The 14715-nt window shown below is 28.1% G+C and overlaps 1 protein-coding gene across 3 annotated transcripts in view; it reads left to right on the forward strand.

Moving 5' to 3' along the window:
• The first annotated feature begins 7135 nt into the window (after positions 1 to 7135).
• Positions 7136 to 14715, forward strand: part of LOC107455160 (ENL/AF9-related super elongation complex transcription factor) — a 42749-nt gene continuing 35169 nt past the window's right edge. For all 3 annotated transcript variants that reach the window (XM_043049452.2, XM_043049454.2, XM_043049453.2), the window contains exons 1-3: positions 7136 to 7520; positions 10326 to 10512; positions 12975 to 13195. In XM_043049452.2, coding sequence (XP_042905386.1) covers positions 7518 to 7520; positions 10326 to 10512; positions 12975 to 13195 — 411 coding nt within the window. In that variant the 5' untranslated portion in view covers positions 7136 to 7517. The remainder of the gene's footprint in view (positions 7521 to 10325; positions 10513 to 12974; positions 13196 to 14715) is intronic.

A 14715-nucleotide genomic window follows, 5' to 3' on the forward strand; every position in this document is an offset into this window, starting at 1 on the left:
TTATGATAATTAGTGGTTAACCCGGAAGTCCCTACAATATTTAAAACGGTTATTGAGTAATAATTAGAATAAAATTCATTTGTTCAATTTTGCCTGTCCTTAAGGACTGTATACCATGCGAGAAACCTTATATCGCAAATTTTTTGTCCCCTCCATAAGTAATTAAAAATTTTAAGTATAGAAGAAGTGTGTTCAGGCAAACTTACAGCTTCTATACTTTGAATTTTAAATTAGTTATGGAGGTGAAGTAGAATTTGCGTTGAAACATTTCTCTCACGGTATGGCTTCCTTTTTAAAAGCTTCATTGCACGATAACTAGGCTTCATATATAATTGTTTATATCTACATTAGGAGGCTCCACCTCTAGCTCGCTCCACTCGCCAACCCCTGTCAATTGCTTCTCATTCATCATTGCTTTTTTTTCTCTTTAAAAATCAATCTTTTCCACAAAAATACAGAATATTTTGTTTCCGAAATATACAATTATTGTAGCTTCATGTTTGAACATTTTCTTAACATGTTAATCACAAAGAAATGGACGATAACATGGATTTGAAAAATAATCATCTGAACCTGAAAAAGTTTTTTTTTTTTTAAATGTTCTACTTAAGGAACATAAAGAATGTATGACTCAATAAGATTATTACATCCACTATTGTATTTTGGCTTGTATTTGACTCAGTTTGGCTAATTCTAAAATATAATCATCTAAATATAATATAATCTATATCAAATATATAATCTATATAATTGATCTATATCAAATATAATATAATCGAAATATAATATATCATCTAAAACATAATCATCTAAATATTCTAAAATATAAAAATCATCAAACATAAAAGGTCACTTTTAAGAAGAGAAAGAGATTTTAAATGAATGACTTAATAATCGTCTGCTTTATGAAGCTATTTGGTTATTTTTGTTCCATGTATGTACTAACTCGTGGGTGCTGGTAAAAGCAGCTGTTTGAAAAAGCAGGTGAAGTAAATATAGGTCTATTTTTTTTAAATGGGTCAAAGGGGTTGCTGATTACTAATTAAAACTTCGGTAAAGCACCTATTTTCTGCAATGTACTCGTCCGTAAGTTTGGTCTTTCAAAACAAGATCGTTTGTTTCATTTGAAATTTGAATTTTATCACTCGTAAGGAAATCTTTTAAAAATTTGCTTTTTTCCCCCCATTTTTAAAAAAAAAATCCATTTCGTTAAAGGTAAGTGAAATATTTTTATTCTAAGACTGCAGAATTTCTAAGACTGAGAAAGCAGACAGAATTTCTATTTTTATTCTAAGACTGAGAAACTCATTACAATACCATCATTTATGCTTAAGGGGGGGAAATAAAAGGGTACAATTGACTATGATTATTCATAATTCAAACTAAGCCCTCACTAATCTAGCCAAATGTTTGAATTAAAATAAAAAATTGAGTGAAAATTGTCATGGTGTTCCTCGTAATTTCAATTTCGGCTTTTTTTATTGATTAGGTTTTTGCTTATACGGCATTTTTTTCTTCCTTTGGTTGTTTATTTTTAGTCTTTCAAAGTTTATATTTATTTATCTAGTGCTCACCTTATATATGCAAGCATAAATTTAAAATTGTTGGGAAAATACTGTTCTGAGCACGATTCGAAAATTAAATTTCCCGACGTGCCCGTGATACGCATTTATTACCCTTATAAGCCCGGCCAGTCACGTAAATATTTACCGATATCGTAAAATACTGATTAATCCCCCCTCAAATTTTGAAGAAATCCTTGGAAAAGGCGCATAAAGGGCACCAAAGGGAAAGATAGTGAATAAAATCGATTATATTTGATAAGACCTAAGCATTACTGAATTTACTTATCTAAATAAGAATTCATAAACAGAGTTTTATAATTTTTCACTTCTCTAGTTACACTTACTTTTATATAAAAAAAAGTTTATAGTTACATAATTTAAACGCACTATTTCGTGCCTTTGTTTAAGTATTTGGCTTATTTTTAAATAATTTGTTTCTTAAGCGCATAAATGTCAGTTGTTATAATTGTTTAAAAATAAAGTAAATAATTGTCTTCTTTTTTATTACTTTCGTTTTAGAACGCCTTTCTTTTTAATTTAAAATATTTTATTTTTGAATTGTATGACTTAATATCACTACTTTTATTTAATCACTCCCTAATGTCAATGAAATTTATATAAAAATTGCTGTCTTCTTTTAAAATCGAGTTTTCTTATATCTTTGGCAAAAATTAACACTAGATTGCCCAAGGAAGTCATTTTGACTGCTTTTAAATATCAATTAGAAAAACAATGATGAATATAATGACACAATTTCGTAGAATTTTGTGACTTTTTGTACAGCCTGTAATTCTTTTATTGTTAATATTTACTAATAACTTGTTATATAACTGTAAATAATTTAAAAAACATTAAAAATTAATTTTAAACAAATTTTTTTACATATTAGTTATTCTTTCACAATCCAGTCAATTTGACTGCTTTTGGACAATATAGGTATATACTAAGTTCCAGTCTTTTTAGTGTTAAAAAATGATAATAACGTATTAAAAATAAAGTTTCTTTCGAACTATAAAATACCTTTCGTATACCTTTTCGAAACTATAAAAGTCCATAATTTCATATAAAATGCGACAACTGTATTTTCCGATCTGCTTTTCACTTCAAATCTGGACTAGCTCTAATGACAACAGAACAAGAAGTAGCAAAACAATGAATGGAATCAGAAGGACTCAAAATGTTGACCGGTCATTTTGTCAATTCTTCAAGAAGAATGATTTTAGTCTAAGTTATTATCAAAGCATTTAATAATGGCTAAAATGTATGTCTAGTGTTTAATATAAGCAAAATTAGCTTTATAACTTCTTTAAAACCTCACAATTTCTTTCGTGTGCAAACTGAAATAACTCCCTTTATTTCTTTTTTACATGATTTATTCAAATGGTTCATGTTTTTACATGATTGCGAATTTTATGCATTTTGGTAATAGTATAAATAATTGTGTTCACATATTGACTGCAATTTTAGTTATTCCTTTCGTTTAAGTTACAGAACATTTTTAGAAGTTATTTTCAACGAACTTTGCAGTAACAAATAATTTTGTTCTAAAAGTTCAATAAATATATTTTTAGATTAATTTTTATTCATTTAATTTTGTAAATATGTTTTGAAATGCTGTCATTTCTTTCGAGTAAGTATTATAAATGTAATAATATAATGTGTATATCACCTTCATTAAATGAAGAAGAAAAATTAGGATGTGATGAACATTTCTATAATTATTATAATTTCTGATACACTATTTAATTCATAATAAAATTTAAAAAAACATTTTCAAATTTATTTTGTTTTTGAAGTTTTTTTTATAAATTTATAATTGTAAAATAAAAATGTTACTGAAATCAAGAGGCAAACTATTATTATCAACATTTTTTTAATGAAAATATTAAGCAGATTCTAAAAATAAATTCTTGTTTCCCCCCCCCCCCCCTATAANTTTTTTCCCCCCCCCCCCCTATAATTTTTCATCAATGGCTTTGGACATCGAAAAGTTCTTTATACTACACATGTTAACAATTTTAAAATTACACATTTTTTCGTCAAAATTGTGGCGAACAAAAATTTTGGTCTAGCTAGTACCTCAAGAATTAAAATTTTATACCATGGGTTACATGATTATTGGCGATTGAAACGGGCTACAGGTGGCGTAGACCAAAACTCTCTACCTATGACAACACTTCGCAGGCTTTCACTATTAGCGCGTTGACACTCATAGCAGGAGGAGGCACGTTAGTTCCTGTCTTAATTTTCACATACATCGAAACCTTTTAAGTTAGGAAACTTTATGGAACTGAAAACTACATTGAACATAGTTCTGAATGAAACCGCCGTGGAAATTTTAAAAAATACTTATGATAATTAAATATGAAAATATTTGGAAAAGTGAAAATATCGTAGTACATTTCTATATAACTGAGGAGAGGAAAGGGGGAAGTTCAAGACATGGAATCGGTTTTCCTGCCAGATGGCGTATTCGGGCGTTGCGATCGCGAGTCACATCTGAAATTATATCTAAGCCACCTGATACACTAAAATTTATAACTCTGGCAATTAGGATTTCATACAGAATTCATGACAAGGAAAAATATTCGCATATCTTTTTCTCTTTATTGGGCCCAAATATTTTTTAAAGAGTTTTTTTTTTTTCATATAACAAATTGCATTAAAACGAACAGTTTACGAATCTTTAAAAAAAATTTGAAACTCGGGATTCCTTTAAAACTGCAGTTTTAAAGGAATCCCGAGTTTTTATATTAACGCCCATGATTTTATATTAAAACATGTTTTAATATAAAATCATGGGCGTTAAATTTTCTGAAAATACCATTAGATATATAAAGAGAATTTTTAAAATAGTTTTATTGAGTACAAAACATGCTATTTGCTGTTCATATTTCGAAGTAAAATTAGAGCAGACACAAAAAGCTTTACATTTTTTGAAAAGCGGTATTTTTTTTAAAACTGACTTTATATTAAAATATCGGTGCAATATTCTAATAAAATACCCATATATTTTCAAATATACATAAAGAGTGTTTCTAAAAAACCTTTTACTGTCTAAAACAGGCAAAAGTACTCTGTGTTTAACAAATAACTTCGATAAGACTAGACATGAGTAAAATGGATTGTTAAAATAGTTTTATTTAGTCCAAAATATGAATATTTCAATTAATGTATCAAAGTAACATTAATTTTTTTAAATGTGAGACTTTTTTTAAGGCTGGTTAAATATTAAAATAGAGGCCTCATATACTGTGAAAATGCCAACATATGTCTAGAAATATTGGTATGTAGGTACTTTAGTTTCGTAGCGCTAGAGCTGCATATTGGGCTATTTGCGGTGGTGTTTGAAACATTACTGAGGATGATCCGAGGTCATGCCATCACAATTTCGATCCTCTGCAGAGGGGATGGATCCACTGCTTTCGTAGCCCGACTGGCTGCGCGCGAAATCGAGCACTTTACGGTAGAACAGTTTAACGAGGATCAATACCGCGCACCCTCGGTCCCTACGCAGGCTGATCAAAGTGGTCACTCATTCTCTTACTGACCACAGTCAGTGATGCTTGACTTCGGTGTTCTACTGGGAACCGTGTCTTTACGATAAGTCCACCGCGGGGCCTTGAAATATTGAAAAAACAATAGTATAATTGATAATATTTTTTTTTACCAATATACTCAATTTCTAGTTTTTATATGTATATCGAAGCTACATTAGAATGGACACTTGGCTTGGGGAATTTTAAATTATTTTTAAAAAAACGGGATTTGTTTAACACTATTTTAACGCAATTTTTCGAAGCTCTGTCCCCAAGGAAAATAAAAAAGCCTTAGTTTAAGTGCCTTACACTTGAAGCAATGTGATGATTTTAAATTACGTATATAATCTTGCCGTTCAGAATTATATGGGCTTTAGAACAAACAAATAACTTAAATATTTTAAAAATTATTTAACTTTTTTAAAAATCGACAATTCGGCGACATTTTCCCACCTTGATGAAAAATAGCATATTATTCGCAAAAAAAGCATCATTTGATATTACGACGGAGCCTTCAAAAAACAGCCCAACCCTCAACCATTAGTTTCGCTTTCAGTTACGTTAACTGACCGGCATTATCGATGCATATATATTTGTCCTAATTGGCACCGAATTCGAGGCTAATACTCAGTCAAGCATTCCGTAGTTGAAAGAGTTAAATGGAAAATTCAAAAAGATTTCTATCTGATCGTATTTGAGAAATTCATAATATATTTTATATAAATTGTGTTGCTGGTATCTAAATGTAAAGCAGAAAATTATACCGCAATGGGAAGACTTGTACCTTTAATCGATTTTAACTTTTTTTTTCAGCGCAGAAAGTAATGTTTCAAATAATTTAAAAATTTTGGGGAATATATAAAAACATTTGGAAATACGTTTGCCTAATAATCTAAAATATTTGTATGAATTCTGTTATGCACATCAGAAAATTTTTTAAAGTTAAGAAAACTGGTCCAAGCTTTGCGATCATCGCACATTTTGAGTTCTTTTCTAATTTTTTTTATTTTTTAACTAAATAGTTCATTGTATTTGGATGTTTATGCTATCAACATTTTGTTTTAAAGTAACCTGCATAAGCTACAATAAATGGAATTAATTATAAATGTAATACCAAATCTTTTATTGAAATATTTCAAAAATTTATAGCGTTTTAAAGAATATAAATTTTTTATATGTTCCAGAGTAACCAAGTCAACAGGGAATGATGACCATTATGTATGAGCTTGGTGAACCCTTTAATCTTGTCTACAGCACATCAATTCTACACTTGGTGTGATGGTATGAGTTGCCATCACATAAGACACACGATCACCCCTAATATTGAGCCACCTTGCCATGACAGCCCAGCGGTATGCTCGTGACGTATTTAGCCTCATGTATTGCCTTTAAAGGCAGGGCTCTCTGGAGCCAGTTTTCAGCAAACAATGCTCGGTCACTCATTGTAATACTGTCACAGGAATAAATCCGCCACATTACCACATTTTCCTGGCCTGCTTGATTCCCAAGCTTGTCACCGAACAAGCATATCTGGGACCACTTGAAACGATTTAGCTCTGTTTGTACAGCAGTCATGGAGCGAAATGCCGTACAACATCAAAAGGGGCTTACATGCCTCACTCCTCGACCGTATCGTAACCAACAATCGTCTTAGAGGTGGCCCAAGATAATACTAAAACTTTCATTCATTTGTAATTAAATAGATCATGTGTTTCTAAATTTATTATTTAATTATTTTATGACAAAAATCAGAAAATTATTAATGTTAAAACGTCATGTTGTAGAAATGAAATATTTTATAGTAAGTTTTATTACTTAACAATTTAAATTTTAAATATTACAGGAATCAAGATGTTCATGGCACTAGCGTATGATATCGAATGCTAGCGAAAGTGATGATAGATTGACGCCATTGGTCTGAGATAGGCATTCAAACTTTTTTCGGCACATGCGTCAAGAGCTGTAACTTTTGATATAGTGCTGCCCTCTATAAATGGGGGATATTTTGTTTCTTTTTGTGGCAATGAATTTGTGTTTTTCTTTTCTTTTTTTTTTATTTCACCCTGCTCAGTTTGGCAACATTAAGATGTACAATGTTGCACCGCGAAATGATATTTGTTGCACAAGTCGAAAAGAATCGCAAAATAATATTATTTGTCATTGATTATTTTATTTCTTAATCTGTATAACTATATTTGATGTATTTATTTATGACAACATGAAATGCGTTTGCTATTAGTTTTGTTCTCTGTTGTGTTTTCGAGATTGAATCAATTGCTGCAACAATGTTGTAATAGAATAAATAAACATGGTTTGGGGTTTATGCTTTAGAGACTTATTGCCCAAATTGTACTTATTCTGATTAATCATAATTTATTTCATGTTCTGAAGTTCGCTTAACGTATTTAAAAGCATGGTTAGTATTTTTGCAATTTATATTTATGGTACATATAATTCGTTCCACAAATTGTCATGTATTAAAAATTTAGTTTCTTGCATTTTTTCTTCAGTTTAAATTTCTACTTCAGGTTTTATGTTTTCATTTTTCTTGTCAAATTATATTTTTATGGAAAAAGGGGCAAATTATCTTGCTTGACAGTTAATATGTTTTGTTTTTATCTTTTTTCGGTATCCTGAATATCGTTTTTTATTCACTTACTTTATTTATCAATTGAAAAATGCATAAAGCTTGGAGGATCATGATTTTTATTCATTGTCTTTTTATAAAAATGTTTTACCATACTTTATACCGATTTTTTAAAACAAATTAATAGATTAGGCTGTGTGATCTAAATTAAAATTTTTTTTATTGTTTATGTAAATAAGTTTTAAATTTGGTGGTTCCATATCAGTACCTGCTTGGGCCAAATGAAATGACTCATTTGCTTAACAGCTATGAGATTCGTTAGACTTTTTGTGTAATTTCTAAACGTTAGAATAATTTTTAACATTTGTGCATTATTTTATGGTTTATTGGATTGCCAATGTACACCTATATATAAAAATAGAAATTTATAAATGCCCTATCTTATTCCTACTAGATTTAGATGAATTGAAATTTTTCTGCAAACACAAAATCTCAATTTGAACAATTTCTGTGAGCAATTTATTGACTCTTGTAACTAGTGTCTTCCTTTCGTCGACCTAATTTTGACAAAATTTATTTAAAAATCATCAATTGTCATAAAACTTCATATTGATTATTGTACGTACCAGCATATATTTCTTTCAATTTAGTAGTTTTCTGATGATAGTTATTGATTTACCTTGTTTTACCTTATATTGGGCTATATTTCTGTCTGTCCAGGCTGAATTTACTACCGTTTAGCAGTACCGTCCCGAATTCAATTTTAGTTAAAACGGTAGTTTCACAAATTCAACATTAGGAATAACGGTAGTTTCACAAAATACTTTTTCTTAAAATTTTATTTTTGTATCCCTTAAGAAACGATAAATCCATATTTTTGTGTTGAAATTTAAATATAATTTTTAATTTTTCACAAATTATGTCTAAATTTTCACAAAATAGGTACCTCTCAGAAAAACCTAAACAGACCCCTGTCTTTATATATTTAAAATCTAAGTCACTTTAAATAAATATTTATATTTATTAGAATTTAATAAATATTTTTATAAAATTCTCTGTCCATTAATTTTTTGATGCCTGATAGTCAGCTTCAAGTTCATTCATTTTTTTAAAAAAAGTATTTAATAGGTAATACTGTTATAAATTTTCGTGATATTTACAAATTTCCTGCAAACAACATTCGTGTGTATTATGCATAGGATCTGAGTCTTATTGCAAACAATTTTAAATTATACCATGAAACAATGCACCAAGAAAAAAGAGGCATTCAGGTATTTATAATCATTAATTTTATTTATGAAAATCATAATTGCTGGCTGAATTTAGAAATAGTTAGGAAATTGAAGCATTTTAAAGACTTGCAGGATTGCTTCATTAAAATTAAATCTATCTTAATAATACGAGAAAATAACTTGCTATCTTATAAATATATTCAGAGTTTAAGTAAGGGCTATTATATATAAAGTAAATTGAAAAATATCTTATAAATGAAACTGCATTTTTCTCATTGTGTTTTTTCTTTTTGGAGTGTGCACTCCCTTACATCGAATATGTTGCTGGGGTGTTATTTACACCACTAGTAAATAATTGTAATGTTTTCTTGCTGTGTAAACTAGTTTCATTTGAATTTTCATTTATTTTTTAATGATTTGAGTTGATCGATATTTTCAGACTTTTTTTTGTTCCGTTCCACTTTCACGCCTGGTTTAACTTCGAATAAATTTTTAAAAGAAAACAAATAAACCCATATTGGCTTGCCAGGGTGTATTCGCCGAAACCTGATATTATTTTGATGCACTTATATGTATGGAAATTTGTCCATTTACTTCTATGCAGGATAGTGGTAATTGAATTCCGGGTGTACCCCTGAATTCCTTTTTAATAATGAAGAAGTTATAATTCAATGAAATTTTGAAACTTTAGCTGAATCATGTTAACGAGATGTTTACATGCTGTAACGAATCAAGCTATATTAAGATACAGTTGCTTTTTTATAACGAACACATTTATTTAAAAACTATAGCTACATAAATGAAAAAATTAATGTACCCGTAAAGGGTTAGTATGAACCTCAAATTCGAAAACAAAAACTATATTCTCAAAAATCAACAACTCCCTGATGTTCCATAAAAGTCTTGTGCCCTTTAATTTTAATTTATCTTGTTATGTTTTTTAAATTTTTTTTCTTCATGGTTTTGTTAACCAGATATTTTTTAATATTTTTAGAATTTATAATACATTGACTCCTTTGGTTTGGTGAATTTTTCGCCATTTTTAATATTTCGAACTGTGCCGAAACCCGCTAATATCACGATTCTTATTCAGACAATTTTAATATCAAACATTGATTTTTGTATTTATCTGATTAAAAAGTTACGAGTTGCGATTTTTATTCACTCAATTTAAAAATCGTGCATTGTGATTTCTATTCACATTATTTAAAAATCAGGTTTTTAAGTTTGTCCCCATTATGATTTTATTTTTTCAGTTTCTCATGTTCCATTGCACAGGGTTCTAGTCTGATCCAGAATTCTAAAAAATGGACTATTAAAATAATTTGCTTAAGATTTAATGCAGCATATCAGTGTCATTTAATTTTTTTCTATTATATATATGAATTGTTTTATATTTTAGAACTCTGAAGTTGTAGTAGTAAAGATTGAAGTTGGCCATAAAGCTGTTTTGAAACCTAAAGAAACTCCTGATGGCCACACTCATGATTGGACGGTCTTTGTTCGGGGTGCGGAAGACAATAAGATAGAACACTTTGTTGAAAAAGTTATATTTTCTCTTCATCCGAGCTTCCCAAAACCTAAAAGAGGTAATTAGTTGCGATACATCATTTTTGAATTTTTTATTTTAAGATACACTTTTTAAACTTTACTTTTTTTTAAATCTAAGTTAAGCCCAAAACATCAGTTTTGCAGTGTTAGAATTTTACTTTAAAAGTGTTCAATTTTTATTCTCAACCATGATTAAAGAGACATGTAAAATGCTATTAATTGTCTCATTAAGTCTCACATTTCATAATTTGCATGCTTTACATTACTATTGTTTTATCTTAAAATTTACAAGGATAACATAGATGTCAATTCTTTTTTCTTTTCTTTCAGAGATTCTTTAAATGTTTAGCTTTCTTTGTTACTCTTCCTACATCTACCAAATATTTCCATAAAAAGAAAGATATATATTAATATATCTGTAATGTATATCAGAGTTTTACCTAGGAATAAAAAAAATCAGGGTGCTTCTTCACAGAAAAGGCACTTTGAGTTTTGGAAAGGCACTCACTTAACACCGTAAAAGTTTATCAAAATGTGTAATATTATGTAATAACTGAATTAGCACTCAATAATTCCTAAGTTACCGTCTTATACTGTTTTATGTGCATTTTTCCAAAAATAATTTTCACTCGTTATCAATCTTGTTACCCTTTTTTCTAACGCTGCCTATTTTATTCTATAGTTATGAATTTTTATTAAGGTTTTACCCTTAGTTTTCCACAGCACGGAACTCATTTGCTCGTAAATTCTACAATTAGTATGATCATGAGACCTAAGGCATTATTTTATAACCACATCCTATCTTTCAAATTTATTTTTTGAAGAAGTTGTTTTTTGAATAGTTATTTTTCTAATAATTAACAGGAGTAAATGTAACAGCAGTTGTCTAATTTTGTTTTGTAATATTCATGTGATGAACTGAAAAACATTAATCTGATATTCATATGAAAAACATTAATAAAACACAAATAATGTTGAAGAAATGGACTTATGTTTTCAGTTTTATAAGCAAGAACCTTTCATAATCTCTAAAGAGAAAATTTATTTATGTTTAGATAAGTTCATTCTGGTTATGTTCGATAGTTAAATTTTACAGCTTAAAAACAATTTCCTTTTATGATTTTTTCCCCCCACCTTTTTTGGCAGTTTAACACCTTTAGATAGGTTATAAAAGTTCTTTTACTTCATTATCAACGTCCCTCTTATCGTTAAATTTCCTATTTAAAGAAAGACAAGGCTGTGCTTTTCCCAGAAAATTTTATCAAGTGTGATTCAGTTACATGACTTTGGTATTATTTATTCTCTAAATGTTTATATTAGGAAGTTGGTTCTAATAATTATTATTGCAAGGGTTCACACCAACAATGAAAATTTATTGGTCAGACAGGACCACTTAAGTATTTATTTAGTGATCCAAAATCTTAATATAGCAGACAAACTAGAAGGGAAGAGGGCGAACTTTAAAATTGCATTATTCATGTTATTTTGTGTAAACAAAATTATTAATAGTGATTTATAACACCTTAAAACTAATTAGATCAAATAGTGGTTGAATATTCATTATATCTCTAGTATTTAATTAGAATAAACTAGTAGATTTAAAATTTTCTGTATATTTAATAGCTGAATAAAAAGTGTATGATTTTTAGCTGTAGTTATTTTTATGGTTGCATATTTGGGCTGTTCCATAATTTTTTTATTTATTTTGGATTCATTGTACACATATATATTTCTCTTGTGTGGCACCAAAAATATGGATATTTTTATATCTGAATTGACAATACTGAAGTTATCTAAAGTAATTCGTTTTGTTAGGTTGTCTAGTTTAAGTAGCATTGAATAAATAGTTATACATTAACTATTTGTTTAGATTCATTTGGTCAGGGAGTCTTATGTGATAGTTTAAAATAGTTGTTATTTATTAAATATTTATTTAGAATAATTTTGTGTGAAAATAAAAGCTTAGTTACGAAGTAATTCTTTAAATTTTTTTTAATATTTCCTAAAATGGCCTTTCTAAGACGTTTTTCTATTGTTTCTATAAGTTTTTTTTGCCTACTATGCTAAAATGTCCTTAACTCATACTTATGGTAGTGTGATTTAATGGCTGCTGGATAAATTTCAAATTATTACTGAAATTCAATACATACATATAATGGACAATATAGCAGAGATTTCTTGAAAATAGTTGAAATTGAAATCAAAGTACTTTACGGGCAAAACTGCAGGGAGCAGCTAGTTATGAGTAATCTAGATTTAACAAATACAGTTTTAGTTCTAATGAATTTATTAAAATTACTTACTCTATATTGAAGAAAAGTTAAGACTCGATTGTAAGGAATTAAAAGTGTATTATTATTCTTGAACGAACTTTTAAATATCTATCCTCTTTTATTTTCTTTCAAAATGGTTTTTATATCTTGTCTAATTATTTTGTATATTGCATTTTTTAAAATCATATCAGTGATTAAAAGTAAAAAAAAAAATATTGATTTTACAGTTGTAAAAGAACCACCTTTTGCAGTCTCAGAAACTGGATATGGTAGTTTTACTATGCCTATAGATGTATACTTCAAGTCGAATGAAGAACCTAAGAAAGTACGATTTAACTATGACTTGTATGTGAAAGTAGGCTCAACTTTTTCCAATATTCGCTTGGAAAAAATGACTTTTAAAAATCCTGCACAGGAATTAAGAGAAAAACTTTTGAAAGCTGGCGGGGTAAGTTTGATCTATTAAACTTCTAACGGATATGAAAATTGTTTTTACTTAGTTTTCATTATTATTTGAAGATGCTGGAAGTATCGATGAAAACACTCTAGTTTGTAAATACCAAACATTCTTAAATAATTGGTTTATGAATATAATTAAAACATTTGGGTCATTCCTTTTAAATTATTATTTTTAAGACAAAATTATTTGCCTTAAAGACCCAAATTTTACTTACATTTAGAGTGATTAGCTTTTTTTACTAAGAATAAAATTTCTTTTACTGTTTTTATTAACACAATGATTTTTATTCTCATAAGTTTACTTTAAATTAGTCATTTTATCATTCATATTTTTCTTACCAATATTATATTTTGCAACTACATTTTGTCATAAAACAGTTTACTAAATTATTTCCAGAAATATATTAAGTACAAAACTTCAATCAGGCTTTAAAATTATTTAAAATGTTTATTATGCCAAACAGGACTGTTATTGTTTATATTTCTCTGATTCATACTTAGGTTGTGAAGCTATGTTCTTGATTTAGACTGATTGTTTTAACAATTTAAACTTGTTGAATTTGTTATGGCTTTTCATACATAGTTAGAGCATAATAGAATTAGCTAATTAGGAAAATTAAAAGTTGCTTTTAGTTATAAATTCTTTTTGGGAGCCTCAGCATTTCTTCGTTAAACATACTTTTATCAAATCCATATAAATTCTATGTATTTATGATTTTTGTTGTTAATTTTAGAAGCATTTTATTCCTTTATTACATTTCATTTTGTAAAAATGCTTATTAATTTGTTTAACTCTGAGATGCAAAGACCCATGATGTAAGAAATGTATTTCCTGTTTAACATAATTGGATTCAGATTTGGTATAATCAAAGTGTTAAGAGATCAATTTTATATATTCTGTTTATATCTTTTATTTCATGTAATTCACACCACTCTGTAATTATCTTCTTATCTTGGCCTTAGAAATTTTTTTTATAATTTACAGAATTTATAAAATTGTTAGTTACTGTATCTCTTTTATTCATATTTCTTTTGATGATAATTTAAAAAAAAATTAACTTGTTATTATTTTATTAAATTGCCAATTGGTTATACTAATAATATTTTACTTTATTGTGTTTCAAAAACATTTGATGTGTTTTTAAAAGAATAAAATTTGAAAGAATTATTTTAATGTGAACACCCAATCTTTTATAAAATCAAGTAGAAAGATAAATTTTAACTTTGTTTTCTTTGTAAATTTGTAGTGAAATGCATCATATATTAAAACAGAGGTGATAATTTTTTTTTTTACTTTTTTAAGTAACTGAGATAAGTATTTCATGACCTATCTTCACATAGTCATTGTAAGCGATGCATTTTAGGGTGTAAATTTTCAAAAACTTCTATTATATATTTAAGTCTTAAATATATTTCTGAAAAAATATTTTACTATTTATTGTTATTTTATCAATAATTATAAGTTAAATATCTCTTCTTGGAGTGGCCAGAACTTGATGGGGGGGGGGG

Source organism: Parasteatoda tepidariorum, chromosome 10 (assembly GCF_043381705.1).
Source record: "Parasteatoda tepidariorum isolate YZ-2023 chromosome 10, CAS_Ptep_4.0, whole genome shotgun sequence".
In the NCBI taxonomy this organism is placed as follows: Eukaryota; Metazoa; Arthropoda; class Arachnida; order Araneae; family Theridiidae; genus Parasteatoda; species Parasteatoda tepidariorum.